The 20,377-nt window shown below is 40.0% G+C and overlaps 1 protein-coding gene across 3 annotated transcripts in view; it reads right to left on the bottom strand.

Moving 5' to 3' along the window:
* The window catches only part of TINAG (tubulointerstitial nephritis antigen), a 112,680-nt gene continuing 96,033 nt past the window's right edge, over positions 3,731–20,377 (bottom strand). For all 3 annotated transcript variants that reach the window (XM_005696193.3, XM_018039279.1, XM_018039280.1), the window contains exon 11: positions 3,731–4,374. In XM_005696193.3, the coding sequence (XP_005696250.1) occupies positions 4,240–4,374 (135 nt within the window). In that variant the 3' untranslated portion in view covers positions 3,731–4,239. The remainder of the gene's footprint in view (positions 4,375–20,377) is intronic.

Below are 20,377 nucleotides of genomic sequence, written 5' to 3'. Positions count from 1 at the left end.
TTTGACTCCATCTCTTCTTTCTGGAGCTATTTCTCTACTCTTCTCCAGTAGCATATTGGGCACCTACTGAGCTGGGGCATTCGTCTTTCAGTGTCATATCTTTTTGCCTTTTCATACTGTTCATGGGGTTCTTAGGGAAGAATACTGAAGTGGTTTGCCATTCCCTTCTCCAGTGGACCACGTTTTGTCAAAACTCTCCACCATGACCAGTCTGTCTTGAGTGGCCCTACATGGCATGGTTCATAGCTTCACTGGGTTAGACAAGGCTGTGATCCATGTGATCAGCTTGGTTCATTTTCTGTGCTTGTCCTTTTCATTCTGTCTGCCCTCTGATGGATTAGAGGCCTGTGGAAGCTTCCTGATGCAACAGTCTGACTGTGGGGGAACCTGGGTCTTCTTCTGATAGGCAGGGCCATGCTCAGTAAATCTTTAATCTAATTTTCTGTTGGGTGGAGCTGTGTTCCCTTCCTGTCGCTTGGCCTGAGGCCAAACTATGGTAGGGGTAAAAGCTATGGTAGCAGTAATGGCAGTAATGGCGGCCTCCTTCAAAAGGGCTTAAGCTCCCACTGTCGTACTCAGTGCGCAGCAGGCTACTGTCTTCCCACCCCTCCGCAGGAGACTCGTGGACACTCACAGGCAAGTCTGGCTCAGTGTTTCATGGGGTCACTGCTCCTTTCTCCTGGGTCCTGGTGCACACAAGGCTTTGTCTGTGCCCTCCAAGAATCTGTTTCCCCAGTCCTGTGGAAGTTCTGTCATTAAATTCCACTGGCCTCCAAAGTCAAATTCCCTGGGGGTTCTCAGTCCCCTTGCCAGGTCCCCAGGTTGGGAAATCCACTGTGGGTCCTAGCACTTCCTTAGCAGTGTGAGAATTTCTTTGGCATAATCGTTCTGCAGTTTGTGAATCGTCTGCCCAGCAGCTCCATGGTGGGGCCAATGGCGACCTCCTCTAAGAGGGCTTATGCCGCACGCCACGTGTCCCAGATCTGCTGCAGCCAGAGCCCCTGTCCCTGCGGCCGGCCACTGCTGCCCCATGCCTCTGCAGGAGACACTCAGACACTCAAAGGTGGGTCTGGCCCAGTCTCTGTGGGGTCTCTGGGTCCTGGTGCATACAAGGTTTGAGCCCTCTGAGTATCTCTGGCGGGTATGGGATTTGATTCTAAATGCAATTTCAACCCTCCTACTGTGTTGCTGGGGCTTTTCCTTTGCCTTTGGACGTGGGATATCATTTTTGGTGGGATCCAATGTAATTAATCAGTGAGAAATTGTTCCTTCATGAACTCTTAATTTCCAATATCTATATGGAATGAAACAAAAATATATTTTCTGTTTCTTCTATCATTTATCCCCTATCCTCATCCTATTCTTTGTATCTGGTAAAGGGCGGAATTTAACCATGATGGCTTGATTTCATCACCTCCTGTATCAATTGTCTTTCAGCAGGATCAGCCAATGAGAGGCACTGATGAGAGTTTGGAAGGTCTGAGCAAGGTAGAAGCTTTAGTATTTGTCTCCCTCTCTGCTTCAGGTGGCACATTTGGCAACACTTTGTCTTTCCATAACTCCAGCTTTCACCAAACAGGTCAGTCCTGCTCCCATCTACCAGCAGGAAAACACCTGTCCCCAGATCCCAGTCACCCCCCTGTTTCACTTTGAGCCCTCGGTCTAAGGATTCTGATAGCCTCCTCCTGTGGCTCGTCCCTGGACTGACTCAGCATATTTTACTCCCCTCTCTGCTCCTCCATCACCTACATAACCAAGTCTTTTCACTTTATTCTTCTTATTGCAAACACTTAGAGACATTTCCTTTTTTCTGGTAGAATATCAACTAACAATTCCATTTGGGGGTTTAAAGAGAATTCATGAATATGAATTTTAAAAACCTGGAGAAGCCTTTTTCTTGTTGAGAAGACAAAGAGGTGGGACTCAGACATGGTGAACCCTGAAAGGACATGAGTCTTATCTTCCAGATCTTCTCTGTTTCTTTCTTATGTATGTTTCCTAATGACAGTTGAAGATAGAATCATGATTCAACAGGGGGGAGCAGCCAGGCTGTAATTCAATGTGCTATCTTGGGACTATTTCCTGTTTTTTCCAGGAAAAACTAGACGAAGTTCTGGATTTCAACTGAAACCCATGAACAGCACATAAGTGGCACATACCTTGGACTGAACAGGAAGAAAACCAGGTCTGAGTGCTCTCAGTGTCACCCAATCTGAGACTTAGTGTCCTGGGTGTTAAGTGATCATAGGACGATTCTTCCCTCCTATGCTCTAAACACAAAATAATGAGACCTCATATGTGTTAACAGAGGCTGGAATGCTGAAGTCACATGGACCAAATGTGTGGTCCTTCTCATTGCTCAGTCCAGGCCAAGGTGAGTAGGGCACATAAACAGGCCAAGAAAAATCATAGCATAGGAGGACACTTCTAGTCAGCAATCAAATCTATTCCACAAACAGCTACTTACTGCTTAGAGGGCAAAGGAAGATGCCAATCACTATTTTCTGAAGGCCACCTTGGGGACTTCAGATAATAAATAGAACCAAATATGCTCTTTAAAGTTAAAAGAATGAGAAAATTTTGATTATTATAGTTTATTACAAGATATTGAATATACTTCTGTGTGCTCTACATTAGGTCCTTGTTATTTATCTGTTTTAACATACTGCAGTATGTATCTGTTAATCCCAACCTCCTAATTTATCCCTTCCTCAACTTTGTGCTTTGGTAACCATAAATTTGTCTTCTATATCTCTATGTCTGTTTCTGTTTTGTAAATGAGTTCATTTCAATAATTTATTTAGATTTGACACAGAAATGATATCATATGGCATTTGTCTTTCTCCATTTGATTTATTTCACTTAAGATGATAATCTCTAAATACATCTGTTACTGCAAATGGCATTATTTCTTTTTATTGGCTGAGTAATATTATATATTACATTATATATATAAATGTACATACACACATATAGATATGTATGTACCTACAGATATGTATGTACACATATATGTATCAACCAACCACAACAAGGTGAATGAGACTCCTGTATGGTTTCTAGGGGAGAACTAAGTGAATAGATGCTTCTTCTGATAACACAGCAGAGATTAATGGAGACAGCAACCACTGCAGCAGCACTTCCCATTTTCGTACTCTGTTTTCTCACATTTTCCGCACATCTGGCTCATTTAACCAGGGTATTGTTGGGTGCGACCACATAAAAGAGCTCTACACTGGAACTCCAGACAATAGAGGGCCCAGAAGTGAAGGTCATGGATATCCCACCATTGTCATTATAATCCGCCAGGCTCACTGACAGATCATTTGTCATTTAAGATGTCAGTGAATTATTAGAAGATTGCATCCTTTCCCAACAAGGATGATGAGGCTATTTTTGTTTCTCTGACTATTGAGAACTGAAATTAGATGCAGATTTGTGACAACTGAGCTGTTTTGGGGGGTAAATGTGTGATCTTGCCCAATACAGTTTTGCAGCTCATTTTAATAGACTTTACACCAAGTGCGCTGGTTTCCCAAAATAGGAGTGTGTGTCCTACATACACATTAAGACAGTACTTCCATTGTCAGCATCTAAGTTTTTTTGTTACTTACTATCTTCCCCACATCATAAGCAATTACATTGTAGAGTAAAGAGGAGTTCTTTCCTATGACTCTCCTTTTGAGTTAGATTGCAAGTTCAGTTTAGATGAATGAAAAGAACCAAAATGTGAGATTACTGAGAGAAACAATATATTTCCACTGCTTTTTAGCAAATCATAAGCAATGTCAGAATTAAGAAAACATTGTTGGGTAGAAAAAAATTGCAAATGATGGCAAACCGGTGTTTTCAGTGCTTTTTGTTGTCTGACATCCTCATTGTTCAAAGAGAGAGACCGGATCATTTCCACAAACAAATGCTATGAACTTTTAAAACAAATGTCATCACACTGTTTGCAAGTGATCAAAGTCAAAAAGAACATTGTCATGCGAGGGAAATGAAGACTACTAGGGAATTTAAAAGGCATTTAGTCCCTCTTCAGTCCTCTGTTAGTGGTTTTACATACTCGGTGACACAAAGGAAATGGGAGCTGAGGGCCTGGGGTGAGAAAGAAAACAAGCAGGTTGTGATGACAAGGGGACAAGGCAAAGATTGCACTGTCACAGAGAAGCTCACATGGCTCAATTTCAATTTAAAGGGTGACTTGAACGCTTGGCCTGATGGAAATTTAATGATACGCTATGGTTCATCTGCACTTGTCAGCTGGCCCCAAGCTGCGATAATCAACTTTTCAATGTCAGACTCATTTACTCCTCGAAGAATCCTAAAATAGCCATTCTCTCCCCAGGACTTTCCCCAGGAATTGGCAGCAATCTGTAGAAAAAAAAAAAAAAAAAACAAGAGAGAGAGAGAGAGAGGAATACTGAGTACCATGTTTGGATATTTTTAATCCAGTCTGTAATATTACAAGGGATTCCTGTGTCATTTTATATGCCTTTGACTTATTATAGACTGCGATTATTGAGAACCTGCGTATTTTCTAAATAAGAACAAAACAATTATGTTACTCATTAATTACATTCATAGGCATGTATCCTCATGTTCAATAAGTAGAGTTGCCTTCCCTGGTGGCTCAGACGGTAAAACGTCTACCTACAATGTGGGAGACCCAGGTTCGACCCCTGGGTTGGGAAGATCCTCTGGAGAAGGAAATGGCAACCCACTCCAGTACTCTTGCCTGGAAAATCCCATGGATGGAGGAGCCTGGTAGGCTACCGTCTATGGGATCGCAAAGAGTCGGACATGACTGAATGACTTCACTTCACTTTTTCAGAGTACAGTGGTAACATATGCATGAGGGTTTGAAGTGCCAGATTAGATGACACAAAACTGCAGTTACAGAGGGTCTGCTATGTGACTGGTCCACGATAAAAAAATATCCTGTCTTCAGGGAGCTTACAGTCTAACGAGAGATGATCAACATAAGGCAAGTACTAAGGTAGGAGTATGTGCATAGAGAAGCATCTCATTCATCTGAATGGTTCAGGGAGGTTGTCACAGAGGAAGTACCACCCAAAATGCTTATTAAAGCCTGGGAGTCAATTGACCAGGAGAAAAAGGAGAAAGAGAGATTCGGGTAAAGGGAAACAGTAAAAACATAAATATAAAAGCATGACGCATTGAAATAAAGCAACAAAGTTGTCATTGATCATAAAACAAAAGCAAGTTGGTAGCTTAGGAGGCTGGAAGGGAAGGAAAGGAAATCCATGCAGAGAAAACAATGGTGAAAACGATACAAGTCATTGTTGCTTCCAGTAGGAAAACAGGTGGACAGATTTACATTATGATTACATTACTCTCTATGAACTGAGATGGGTAAGTTTTAAAAGGCTGGGGGGAAATGCAGGGATGTAAGCAGCCCTTTGCCGAAAACTGTCCTCAGCAGGAAACCCCTTCTTTTGCCATGTTAGCGAAGCTATATTTTAGCTAAACTTAAATCAGGGCCTTCTCATGCTCTGCTCATCTCAACCTAAGCACACTTTTCAAATCTTCTGATCACACACTACCGTGTCTAACACGTTGGTTCTTCCCATAAATCAAAGAAATAGAAACGAAGATTAAGTAGCCAGCAGGTGACTAGACCTCTTCCCCAGCTTCCCCTTCAGTAATTTCAAAAATGAACTGTGTGAACAAGATAGCAACTAAAGAAAGACCACAGGAAGTTGACAACGCTGAAGGCAGTGGGGGACAGTGATGACCCTGACCCCCACCCCAGTGATTAACTGAGATCATTCCCCTTTTCCCTTTAAAACTTCTGTGATGGAGTAAAATCTTCAGACTTGTTTTTCAGGGGGCACAAGTCCACCTTCTCCCCAGGTTACTGACTTTCTGATTAAACGATGCAGGACACAGCATGCTTGGGGCTGGTGCACGGGGATGACCCAGAGAGATGTTATGGGGAAAGAGGTGGGAGGGGGATCCATGTTTGGGAGCGAATGTACACCCGTGGTGGATTCATGTCAATGTATGGCAAAACCAATACAGTATTGTAAAGTAAAATAAAGTAAAAATAAAAATTAAAAAAAAAGAAACTTCCTTTTCACCTTTATTTCTGAGCTCTCAATTCTGTTCCATTTATCTGTCTGTTTTTATGCCAGAATCATATTGTTTTAATTACTATAAATTTACAGTATAGCTTGAAATAGGGTAAGATGGTATTCCTTGCTTTGTTCTTTTGAAGGATTGTTTTGTCTACTCTTTTTTGTTTCCATATAAATTTTAGAACGGTTTTTCTATATCTATAAAAATGCCATTGGAATCTTGATAGGGATTACACTGAATCTATAGTTTTTTGGCAGTATAAATGTTTAATAATATTAATTCTTCTCATTCAAGAGTACAGGATACCCTTTCACTTATTTGTGACTAAAAAGTAAAATAAACATCTTTCATCGATGTCTTATAGTTTTCAGAGTAAAGGTTTTTCACCTTTTTTTTTTTTGATGCTATTGTACATGGGATTGCTTATTTTCTTTATTTTTTCTGATCATCTGTTGCTAGTATATAAAAAGGTTATTGATTTTTGTATGTTAGTTTTGCTATCGTATAATTTTACTGAATTAATTGATTTGATCTGACAGCTTTGGGATGAAGTCTTTAGGATTTTCCAAACATGTATACCTTGGAGATTTTGCAGATTCAGTCCCAGCACAGCTATAAAATGAATATTGCAATAAAGTGAGTCACATGAAATTTTTGGTTTCCCAGTGCCTATAAAGTCATATTTACACTATACTGTAGTCTATTAAGTGTACAGTAGCATTATGTCAAGAAATAATGTGCATACTTCAAGAATACTTTATTGCTAAAAAATGCGGATCATCATGTGATTATTTTGGAAGTTGAAACATTTTTGCTGGCAGAGGGTTTAAAATATTGCAAGCATTACCAAAATGTAACATAGAGACACAAAGTGAGTAAATGCTTCTGGAAAAACGGTGCCTACAGGCTGCTCAATACAGGCTACTGCCATAAATCTTCAATTTGTTAAAAGAAGAAAAAAGTTGAAAAGAGCCAAAAAGCGAAGTGCAATGAAACACAGCATGCCTGTATATAAAATCATGCATCTACAAATAAAGACGATTTTACTTCTTTCTTTCCAACTCTGATGACTTTTATTTCTTTTTTTGCCAGATGGCTCTGGAAAGGACTTCCAGTACTGTTTGTTTCTTTTAAATGAATTTACTTATTTTAATTAGAGGATAATTATTTGCAGTATTGTGATGGTTTTGCTGCACATCAGCATGGATCAGCCACAGGTGCACATGTGTCCCCCCATCCTGAATCCCCCCTCCCTCCCCACCCCATCCCTCTGGGTTGTTCCAGAGCACCAGCTCTGGGTGCCCCGCTTCACGCATCAAACTTGCACTGGTCATCTATTTTACATGTGCTAATGTACGTTTCAATGTTATTTGCTCAGACTATACCACAAAATTACAGTGATCAAAACAGATTGGTACTGGCACAAAAACAGCAATATAAATCAATGGAACAAAATGGAAAGTCCAGAAATAAATTCACACACCTATGGATAGCTTATCTTTGACAAAGGAGGCAAAAATATAGAATGGAGAAAATACAGTCTCTTCAACAAGTGATGCTGGGAAAACTAGTCAACTATGTGTCGAAGAATGAAACTAGAACAGTTTCTAATTCCATACACAAAAAGAAACACACACACACACACACAAAAGAAACACAAAATGGATTAAAGATTACACTAAATGTAAGACTAGGAAATGCATAACTTTTAGAGGAAAACATAAGCAGAACACTCTCTGACATAAATCCCAACAAAATCCTCTATGAACCACTTCCAGAAATGGAAATAAAAACAAAAATAAACAAATGGGACATAATTCAACTTAAAAGCTTTAGGACAATGAAGGAAACTATACGCAAAATGAAAAGACAGCCTTCAGAAAGGGAGAAAATAATAGCAAACGAAACAACTGATGAACAACCTAATTGAAAAGCGGGCAAAACACCTAAACAGATATTTCTCCAAAGAAGACATACAGATGCTAATAAATACTTGAAAACATGCTCAGCACCACTCATTAGTAGAGAAATGCAAATCAAAACCACAGTGAGGTATCACCTCACACTAGTCAGACAGCCATCATCAAAAAGTCTACAGAATAAATGCTGGAAAGGATGTGGAGAAAAAAAAAAACCCTCTCACACTGTTGGGAATGCAAACTGGTATAGTCACTATGCAGAACAGTGTGGAGATTCCTTAAAATCTGGAAATAGAGAAGCCATATGACCCAATAATCCCACTACTAGGCATATACAATGAGGAAACCAGAACTGGAAGAGACACTTGTGCCCCAATGTTCATTGCAGCACAATTTACAATAGCTAGAACATGGAAGCAACCTAGATGTCCAACGTCAGATGAATGGATAAGGAAGCTGTGGTACATATACTAAGCCACAAGGGAAGCCCAAGAATACTAGAGTGGGTGGCCTTTCCTTCTCCAGCAGATCTTCCCAACCCAGGAATCAAACCAGGGTCTCCTACATTGCAGGCAGATTCTTTACCAACTGAGCTGTCAGGGAAGCCCTCATTCATACAATGAAATATTACTCAGGTATAAAAAGGAACACATCTGAGTCAGTTCTAATGAGGTGGATGAACCTGAAGCCTATTATATAGAATGAAGTAAGTCAGAAAGAGAAAGATAAATACTGTATATTATGGATACATATGGAATTTAGAAAGATGGTAACAATCATTCTACATGAAGGGCAGAAAAGGAGACACAGACTTAAACAACAGACATCTAGACCTATGTTGAATAGGTGTGGTGAGAATGAGCACCATTGTCTTGTTTCTCAACTTAGAGGAAAAGATTTCAACCTGAAACCATTAAGAGTATATATGTGTGTGTGTGTGTGTGTGTGTGTGTGTGAATATATATGTGTGTATGTATATACATATAATATTATCAGTAAATACATATGTCACATATATGTTATTAAGTATAATGTTATCAGTATATATATTAGTTATGCTATATATTATATACAGGGTATATATATATATATATATAATCAATATATGTGTATATATAGTATATACTGACAATATACAGCCTTAATGCAATCCTTTCCCAATTTGGAAGCAATTCATTGTTCCATGTCCAGTTCCAATTATTGCTTCTTGTCCTGCATACAGGATTCTCAGGAGACAGGTAATGTGGTCTGGTATTCCCAACTCATTAAGAATATCCCAGTTTGTTGGGACCCACACAGCCAAAGGCTTCAGCATAGTCAATAATCAGAAGTAGATGTTTTTTGGAAAATCCTTGCTTTTTCTATTATCCAATGTATGCTGGCAATTTGATCTCTAGTTTCTCTGACTTTTCTTTTTTTTTCTCTAAATCCAGCTTGAACATCTAGAATTTCTCGGTTCTCATAGTGTTGAAGCCTAGCTTGAAGGATTTTGAGCATGATCATGCTTGCATGTGAAGTGAGTGCAACTGTAAGGTAATTTGACCATTATTTGGCTTTGCCTTTCTTTGGAATTGGAATGAATACTGACCTTTTCCAGTTCTATGGCAACTGCTGAGTTTTCCAGATTTGCTGGCATAATTAGTGCAGCACTTTCACAGCATCATCTTTTAGGATTTGAAATAGCTCAGCTGGAATTCCACCACCTCCACTAGCTTTGTTCATAATAATGTTTCCTAAGGCCCTCTTGACTTCACACTCCAGGATGTCTGGATCTGGGTGAGTGACCACACCATGGTGGTTATCTGGGTCATTAAGACCTTCTTTTGTACAATTTTTCTGTATATCCTTGCCACCTTTTCTTAATCTCTTCTGCTTCTGTTAGGTCCTTTCCATTTCTGTCCTTTATTGTGCCTTTTTTTGCATGAAATTCCCCTTGGAATCTCCAGTTTTCTTAAAGAGACCTCTAGTCTTTCCCATTCTATTGTATTCCTCTATTTATTTGCATTTTTCACTTAAGAAAGCTTTCTTATTTCTCCTTGGTTTCCTCTGGGACTCTGCATTCAGTTGGATATATCTTTCTGTTTCTCCTTTGTCTTTCACATCTCTTCTTTTCTCAGCTATTTGTAAAGCCTCCTGAGACAACCACTTTGCCTCCTTGCATTTCTTTTTCTTGGGGATGGTTTTGTTCATCCCTCCTGTACAATGTTATAAACCTTCATCCATAGTTCTTCAGGCACTGTACCAGATCTAGTCCCTTGAATCTATTCATCATCTCCACTGTATAATCTTAAGGGATTTGGTTTAGGTCATACCCTGAATGGCCTAGGGGTGTTCCCTACTTTCATCATTTTGAGCCTGAATTTTTCAGTAGGAGCAGATGATCTGAGACACAGTCAGCTCTAGGTTTTGTTTCTGCTGACTGTATGAGCTTCTCCATCTTTGGCTGCAAAGAATATATCAATCTGATTTTGCTATCTACCATCTGGTGATGTCCATGTGTAGAGTTGTCCCTTGTGTTGTTGGAAAAGAATGTTTGCTATGACTAGTGCTTTCTCTTGGCAAAATTATTTTAGCATTTGCCCTGCTTCATTCCATACTGCAAGGACAAACTTGCCTGTTACTCTAGGTATCTCTTGACTTCCTACTTTTGCATTCCAGTCTTCTATGATGAAAAGGACATCATTTTTCAGTGTTAGTTCTATAAGGTCTTGTAGGTCTTCATAGAATCCTTCAACTTCAGCTTCTTCAGCATTATTGGTTGGGGCATAGACTTGGATTACTATGATATTGAATGGTTTGCCTTGGAAATGAACCAGGATCAATCTTTCATTTTTGAGATTGTAACCAAGAACCCTTTTGTTGACTATGAGGGCTACTCCATTCCTTCTAAGGGATTCTTGCCCACAATAGTAGAAATAATAGTCATCTGAATTAAATTCACCCATTCCTGTCCATTTTAGTTTACTGATTCATAAAATATCAGTGTTTACTCTTGCAATTTCCTGTTTGACCACATCCAATTTATCTTGATTCATGGACCTAACTTTCCATGTTTCTATGCAATATTTTTCTTTACAGCATCAATATTTACTTTCACCACCAAGTATAACCATAATTAGACACCGTTTCTGCTTTGGTTCAACCTCTTCATTCTTTATTGGGCTATTTCTCTGGTCTTCCCCTGTAGCATGTGTGAGTGTCTTAGTGATTCAATCATGCCCAACGCTTTGCAACCCCATGGACTGTAGCCCAGCAGGCTCTTCTGTCTTTGGAATTCTCCAGGCAAGGGCACTGCAGTGGATTGCCATTCCCTTCTCCAGGGGATCTTCCCAACCCAGAGACTGAACCTGGGTCTCCAGCATTGCAGGCAGATTCTTTGCCATCTGATCCATGAGAAAAGGCTCCCAGCAGCATATTGGACACCTACCGACATAGGGGTTTGTCTCTCAGTGTCATATCTTTTTGCCTTTTCATACTGTTCATGAGAAACCCCAGGCTGAAATATCAACAGCCTAAGATATGCAGATGACACCACCCTGAAACTGCCTCCTGAGAAATCTGTACACAGGTCAAGAAGTAACAGTTAGAACCAGGCATGGAACAATGATTTGGTTCCAAATTGGGAAAGGAGTACGTCAAGGCTCGTATATTGTCACCCTGCTTATTTAACTTATATGCAGAGTACATCATGTGAAATGCTGGACTGGATGAAGCACAGGTTGGACTCATTATTGCCAGGATAAATATCAATAACCTCATATATGCAGATGCCACCATCCTTATGGCAGAAAGTGAAGAGGAACTCAAAAGCCTCTTGATGAAAGTGAAAGAGGAGAGTGAAAAAGTTGGCTTCAAGCTCAACATTCAGAAAACAAAGATCATGGCATCTAGTTCCATCACTTCATGGTAAATAGATGGGGAAACAGTGGAAACAGTGTCAGACTTTATTTTTCTGGGGTCCAAAATCACTGCAGATGGTGACTGCAGCCATGAAATTAAAAGACGCTTACTCCTTGAAAGGAAAGTTATGACCAACCTAGACAGCATATTAAAAAGCAGAGACGTTACTTTGTCAACAAAGGTCGGTCTAGTCAAGGCTATGGTTTTTCCAGTAGTCATGTATGGATGTGAGAGTTGGACTGGGAAGAAAGCTGAGTGCCAAAGAATTGATGCTTTTGATCTGCGGTGTTGGAGAAGACTCTTGAGAGTCCCTTGGACTGCAAGGAGATCCAACCAGTCAATCCTAAAGGAGATCAGTCCTGGATATTCACTGGAAGGACTGATGTTGAAGCTGAAACTCCAATACTTTGGCCACCTGATGTGAAGAGCTGACTCATTAGAAAAGACCCTGATGCTGGGAAAGATTGAGGGCAGGAGGAGAAGGGGACGATAGAGGATGAGATGGTTGGATGGCATCACTGACTTGATGGACATGGGTTTGGGTGGACTCTGGGATTTGGTGCTGGACAGGGAGGCCTGGTGTGTTGCTGTTCATGGGGTCACAAAGAGTTGGACACGACTGAACAACTGAACTGACTGTTCATGGGGTTATCAAGGCAAGAATACTGAAGTGGTTTGCCATTTCCTTCTCCAGAGGACCATGTTTGTCATACCCTAACTAACAGCCCTGATAGACAAAGAGCCTGAAAAACTATGGATGGAGGTTTGTGACATTGTGCAAGAGGTAGTGATCAAGAACATCCCCAAGAAAAAGGAATGTAAAAAGGCTAAATGGTTGTCAGAGGAAGCCTTACAAATAGCTGAGAAAAGAAGAGAGGCTAAAGGCAAAGGAGAAAAGGAAAGATATGCCCATCTGAATGCAGAGTTCCAAAGAACAACAAGGAGAGATAAGAAAGCCTTCAGTGATCAATGCAAAGAAATAGAGGAAAATCATAAAATGGGAAAGACTAGAGATCTCTTCAAGAAAATGAGACATACCAAGGGAACATTTCATGCAAAGACAGGCACAATAAAAGACAGAAATGGTATGGACCTAACAGAAGCACAAGACATTAAGAAGAGGTGGCAAGAATACACAGAAGAATTGTACCAAAAAGATCTTCATAATTCAGATAACCACAATGCTGTGATCACTCACCTAGAGCCAGACATTCTGGCATGTAAAGTCAAGTGGGCCTTAGGAATTATCACTACAAACAAAGCTGGCGGAGGTGATGGAATTCCAGTTGAGCTATTTTCAAGTCCTAAAAGATGGCATTGTGAAAGTGCTGCATTCAATATGCCAGCAGATTTGGAAAACTCAGCTGTGCCCACAGGACTGAAAAATGTCACTTTTCATTCCAATCCCAAAGAAAGGAAATGCCAAAGAATGTTCAAACAAATGCACAATCGCACTCATCTCACATGCTAGCAAAGGAATGCTCAAAATTCTCCAAGCCAGGCTTCAACAGTATGTGAACTGAGAACTTCCAGATGTTCAAGCTGGATTTCGAAAATGCAGGGGAACCAGAAATCAAATTGCCAACATCTTTTGGATCATTGAAAAAGTGAGAGCATTCCAGAAAAATATCTGCTCCTGCTCTATTGACTACACCAAAGCCTTTGACTGTGTAGATCACAACAAACTGGAAAATTCTTAAAGAGATGGGAATACCAGACCACCTTACCTGCCTCCTGAGAAATCTGTACACAGGTCAAGAAGTAACCGTTAGAACCAGGCATGGAACAATGATTTGGTTCCAAATTGGGAAAGGAGTACGTCAAGGCTCGTATATTGTCACTCTGCTTATTTAACTTATATTCAGAGTACATCATGTGAAATGCTGGACTGGATGAAGCACAAGGTGGACTCATTATTGCCAGGATAAATATCAATAACCTCATATATGCAGATGCCACCATCCTTATGGCAGAAAGTGAAGAGGAACTGAAGAACCTCTTCATGAAACTAATAGAGGAGAGTGAAAAAGCTAGCTTAAAACTGAACATTCAAAAAATGAAGATCACGACATTAGGTTCCATCACTTCATGGCAAATAGATGGGGAAACAATGGACAGAGTGACAGATTTTATTTTCTTGGGCTCCAAAATCACTGCAGATGGTGACTGCAACCATAAAATTAAAAGATGCTTGCTCCTTGGAAGAAAAGCTCTGACCAACTTCAGTTCAGTTCAGTTCAGTTCAGGCGCTCAGTCGTGTCCGACTCTTTGCGACCCCATGAATCGCAGCACGCCAGGCCTGACCAACCTAGACAGATATTAAAAAGCAGAGACATCACTTTGCTAACAAAGGTCGGTCTAGTCAAAGCTCTGGTTTTTCCAGTAGTCACGTATGGGTATGAGATTTGGACCATAAAGTCAGCTGAGCGCTGAAGAATTGATGCTTTTGAACTGTGGCATTGGAGAAGACTCTTGGGAGTCCCTTGGACTCAAAAATCAAACCAGTCAATTCTAAAGGAAATCAGTCATGACTATTGGAAGGACTAATGCTGAAGCTGAAACTCCAATACTTTGGCCACCTGATGTGAAGGAAAAACTGACTCATTTGAAAAGACCCTGATTCTGGGAAAGATTGAAGGAAGGAAGAGAAGGGGACAACATAGGATGAGATGGCATCACCAACTGGATGGACGTGAGTTTGAACAGAGATGGGAGCAACAGAGGATTAAATGGTTGGCTGGCATCACTGACGCAATGGACATGAGTTTGAACACATTCAGGGAGATAGTGAGGGACAGGGAAGCCTGGCAGGCTGGAGTTCATGGGGTAGCAGAGAGTCAGACATGACTTAGCACCTGAACAACAGTATATAAAATTAATATCATTATATATAGTAATCTTAATAGATTCAGAAAGAAATTTGACAAATTCTGTATTTGTTCATGATATAAACTAAACAAATTAACTGTAGAAAAAATGTACCTCACTGATAATATATATGTAATTCTGTCAATGGATATTTCATATTGATTGGTTTGTGTATGTTAAAATATCCTTGCATGCCAGGTATAAATCATGATCATTGTGAATGACTTTTTAAATGTGCTTCTGTATTCAATTTGGCGGTAATAAAATGTCTTAATTGTTGTAGATGTATATGAATTCTTGAAACCTGGCAGTGTACATCCTCCAGCTTTGTTCTCCTTTACTGTGGCTATCTTGGGCCTGTAGGGTTTTTACATTCCCATTTAAAGTTTAGAATCATTTTTTCAATGTAATCCTCTCTCTTCCAAAACCATAAATAAATAAATCTCTAATTTTTATATTAGAATGTCAGTAGCTTAGTAAATCAAGTTGGGAATGCTAATCTAGAGGTTTGGCGTCATTAATATGGTATAATTCTCCTTTAAGCTGCTGCTGCTAAGTCGCTTCAGTCATGTCCGACTCTGTGCGACCCCATAGACAGCAGCCCACCAGCCTCCCCCGTCCATGGGATTTTCCAGGCAAGAGTGCTGGAGTGGGTTGCCATTGCCTTCTCCGCTCCTTTTAGCTAGGGCTTCTTTAATTTCTCCCAACACGGAAAATCTTGCACATTTTTCATTGAAATATTCCCTTAGATTTTAAATAGTTACACCATTTTAGGTCATGTTTATTTTAAATTTCCCATTGTTTCTAACTACTGTATAGAACTATAATTTGTATTTTATATTGACCTAATTCGACTGATGTTGAAACTGAAACTACAATTTTTGGCCACCTAATGCGAAGAACTGTCTCATTTGAAAAGACCCTGATGCTGGGAAAGATTGAAGGCAGGAAGAGAAGGATGAGACGGTTGGATGGCATCACCAACTCAGTGGACACAAGTTTTGGTGGACTCAGGGAGTTGGTGATGGACAGGGAGGCCTGGCGTGCTGCGATTCATGGGGTCGCACTGAGTCAGACACAACTGAGCAACTAAACTGAACTGAATATCAAGAAAGCTTGCTAAATAATGTTATTTCTAACAGTTTATTTCTATATGTATTTTTAAATTTTCTAGACACATAACCATGTCATCTGCAAATAACTTAAGTTGTATTTCTTTCCACAACTCTGCCTTTATTTTTTTTATTTTACTATACTAGATGGAACCTTCAATAAAATGTTAACAAAAATGACAATAAATGTTTTACTTTTCAGTGATAAAGGGGAAAATGTTCAGCATTTGACCATTAATTATGATGTTAGCTACTGGGTTTTTGAAAGTAGACTTTATAAGATTAAGGAAAGTAGGTTCTTTTCCTAATTTGCTGAGGTTTTTAGATCATAAGTGACATTTGAGGTCAGCAGAATTCTATAATAACCCCCACATTCCTGCTCCCTGGTGTGGCTGCCCCATATAATCTTCTCACTTGATTGTGGAAAGGACCTGATTTAATGGGATGTCACACCTTTGATTAGATCATGTTGTCTGACAAATTTAAGTAAGTTTTGAAGATGTGATCAAATCCCCAATCAATTTGCTGTGAGTTAATTAAAAGGGAGATTATTTTACCTAAGCTAATCATGTAAGCCCTTTGAAAGAGAATCTAGAAACCAGAAACTGTTGCTCTAATGATCTTGCAGCTATCATTTGGAGAGGATGTATGAGAGTATCTATGAGGGAGCAAGTGGCAAAAAGCTATTATTATTACATTTCAGCACCAATTAAGATGAGGCTTCCCTGGTGGCCCAAACAGTAAAGAACCTGCCTGCAAAGAAGGAGATCTGGGTTCAGTCCCTAGGTTGCAAAGATCCCCTGGAGAAGGAAATGGCAACCCAGTCCAGTATTCTTGCTTGGGGGAAAACTCCATGGACCGAGGAGCCTGACAGGCTACAGTCCATAGGGTTGGAAAGAGTTGGACATGACTGAGTAACTCACACACACACCAATTAAGATAAGCATTTTTTTCCATCTTTAGTCTGGCAATGTGATGAACTGTTTATTGATTTTACATTTAAAACCAACTTCACACTCCTGCTATAAACCTCATTTGATTATAATATTTGCCCTTTTTACATTTTACAACTGTGATGTTTTGTTTAGAATTTTGCCTTCATAAGAGATATTGACCTGTTGTTTTCCTTTCTTGAGTTGTCTCTGTCGAGTTTTGGTATTGGTATGGTATGCTGCAAATCAGCATAATACCAACACCAAAACTCCAGAATCACTGCAGATGGTGACTACAGCCATGAAATTAAAAGACGCTTACTCGTTGGAAGAAAAGTTATGACCAACCTAGATAGCATATTCAAAAGCAGAGACATTACTTTGCCGACTAAGGTCCGTCTAGTCAAGGCTACGGTTTTTCCTGTGGTCATGTATGGATGTGAGAGTTGGACTGTGAAGAAGGCTGAGCGTCAAAGAATCTATGCTTTTGAACTGTGGTGTTGGAGAAGACTCTTGAGAGTTCCTTGGACTGCAAGGAGATCCAACCAGTCCATTCTGAAGGAGATCAGCCCTGGGATTTCTTCGGAAGGAATGATGCTCAAGCTGAAACTCCAGTCCTTTGGCCACCTCATGAGAAGAGTTGACTCATTGGAAAAGACTCTGATGCTGGGAGGGATTGGAGGCAGGAGGAGAAGGGGATGACCGAGGATGAGATGGCTGGATGGCATCATGGACTCGATGGACGTGAGTCTGAGTGAACTTCAGGAGATGGTGATGAACAGGGAGGCCTGGCGTGCTGCGATTCATGGGCAAACGACTGAGCGACTGAACTGAACTGAAGCTGATTTGTAAAATGAGTCAGGAAATGTTTCTTCTCTATTTTCCTAAGGTATACTGATGTAAAATTGATTTTATTTGTTCTTTCAGTGTTTGGAAGAATTTACCAGTGAAGTGATTAGAGACTGGTGCTTTTGGTAAGAGTTTCTTTTTAATACAGTCAGCTTTTCAAACCGTATTATAGCTAGATTTTCTATTCTCACCATGTATGATTTTTGATGCTTTGTTTTCCAATGAATTTATCCATTTCATCTATATTTTCAAATAGAGTGGCATGATGTTTGCATAGCATCTTAGAGCCTCAATAATCATGAAAGAGGAGAGTGAAAAAGCTGGCTTAAAATTCAACATCCAAAAAATTAAGATCATGGTGTCCAGTCCCATCACTTAATGGCAAACAGAGGGAAAAAGTGGAAGCAGTGACAGATTCTCTCTTCTTGGGCTCCAAAATCACTGCGGATGGTGACTGCAGCTATGAAATTAAAAGATGCTTGCTTCCTGGAAGGAAACCTATGACAAACCTAGACAGTGCATTAAAAAGCAAAGGCATCACCGACAAAGGCCCATATCGTCAAAGCTATGGTCTTTCCAGTAGTCATGTACAGTTGCGAGAATTAGACCATAAAGAACACTGAGTGCCAAAGAATTGATGCTTTCAAATTATGGTGCTGGAGAAGACCTTTGAAAGTCCCTTGGACTGCAAGGAGATCAAACCAGTAATCCTAAAGGAAATCAATCCTGAATATTCATTGGAAGGATTGATGCTGAAGCTGAAGCCCCAGTACTTTGGCCACCTGATGTGAAGAGCTGACTCATTGGAAAAGACCTTGATGCTGGGAAAGATTGAAGAGAAAAGAAGAAGAGGGCAACAGAGGGTGAGATGGCTGGATAATATCACTGACCCAGTGGACATGAACTTGAGCAAACTCTGGGAGATAGTGAGGAACAGGGAGGCCTGGCATGCTGCAGTCTGCTGCTGCTAAGTCACTTCAGTCGTGTCCGACTCTGTGTGACCCCATAGATGGCAGCCCACAAGGCTCCCCAATCCCTGGGATTCTCCAGGCAAGAACACTGGAGTGGGTTGCCATTTCCTTCTCCGATGCGTGAAAGTGAAAAGTCAAAGTGAAGTCGCTCAGTCATGTCCGACCCTCAGCGACCCCATGGACTGTAGCCTTCCAGGCTCCTACGTCCATGGGATTTTCCAGGCAAGAGTACTGGAGTGGGGTGCCATTGCCTTCTCCATACCGCAGTCTGCGGGGTTGCAAAGAGTTAGACATGGGTTAATGACTGAACAACAACAACAATATCTATCGAACTGAAGACAGCCTTCCTTTTTTATTTCTATGGTAACTTTTTTCTCTCTTTTGGTTTCTTTACAAGCTTTCCTAGGAGTTTAATCTTATCAAAGAATCAAATCTTTGCTCTCTTGATATTCTCTATTGTATGTCCACTTTTTTCATTGATTTCTGCCCTTTTCCTTTTTATTCCCTTCCTTCCAGTTTTTTTGTTTGTTTTTGAGGTTTGAGTTCTTTATCTAGATTATTAAATTGCTATTTTCAGCTCTTCCTGTTTTAATATATGTATTGATTTTAACCTTTTATTTTTCAAATACATGCATTTCCTACTAAATTCAGTACTGCCTTAGCTAACTAACACAAGTTTCTCATAGCACACTCTGTAAAATTTAAATCCTTTCAATTTTTTGAACTTGCCCTATAACCAGCATATGGTCAACTTTGGGAAATATTCCATGTGCACAAGAAGCTGTCCATTAATATTTGTGTCTAGTGGTGTATGAATTTTAAGCTAGCTAATTGGTTTTTAAAAAATCTTCTATATCTTTACTTATATTTTAGCTGTTTTCTGTATGAAATTATAAGTGAGACATGCTGGAATAGGCAACCAAATTGTAGATTTGTTTCTCTCTTTTTTTATGACTTTTGCTTTATATTTTTCATGCTGTTATTTTAGCTTTTGTTTGAATGAAACTGTTTCCTATTTGCCTTCTTTGAAGAAAGTTGTCAATGGATATATTAATAAAATTCTAGTTTTGCTTACTTAGAGTTTATTGAGCTTAGGTTGATGTCTCTCAATTTTGGAAAACTTTTGACCATCAGTTCTTCAGATTTTGATACTGCCTCATCCTCTCTCTCTTATCCTTCTGAGAATATAGTTATACATATAGTGAATTAAGTCAGGAAGAGAAAAGCAAATATCATATATTAACACATATGTGGAATCTAGGAAACTGGTGCAGAGGAACCTATTTGCAGGGTGAGAACAGAGATGCAGATGCAGAGAGCAGACAGGTGGACACGAGGCGGGGCAAGGAAGTGGGATGGGATAGACTGGGAGACGGATTTCCATACGTACACCACCACGTGTGAAATGGTGGGGAGCTGCTGTACAGCACAGGGCTCAGGTCTGTGCTCTGTGATGACCTAGAGGGGTGGGGTGGGGAGGTGAGAAGCAGGTCTAAGAGGGTGGGGATATATGTATACACACAGCTGATTTACTTAATTGTATAGCAGAAACTAACCCAACATTGTAAAGCAACTATACTCCAATAAAAACAAACAAAAGTCTGAATGTGTCCCACCCATCTCTTCCTAGTGTTTTGGATTTTCCATTATATTTCCCTCTGTGTACTGCAACCTGGATATATTTTATTGCATTTATTTAAGATATCTAAGTTTGTATGCTATTT

This window comes from Capra hircus, chromosome 23 (assembly GCF_001704415.2).
Source record: "Capra hircus breed San Clemente chromosome 23, ASM170441v1, whole genome shotgun sequence".
Lineage (NCBI taxonomy): Eukaryota > Metazoa > Chordata > Mammalia > Artiodactyla > Bovidae > Capra > Capra hircus.
The sequence above is the reverse complement of the archived record's forward strand: the minus strand, read 5'-3'. Positions and strand labels throughout refer to the sequence as shown.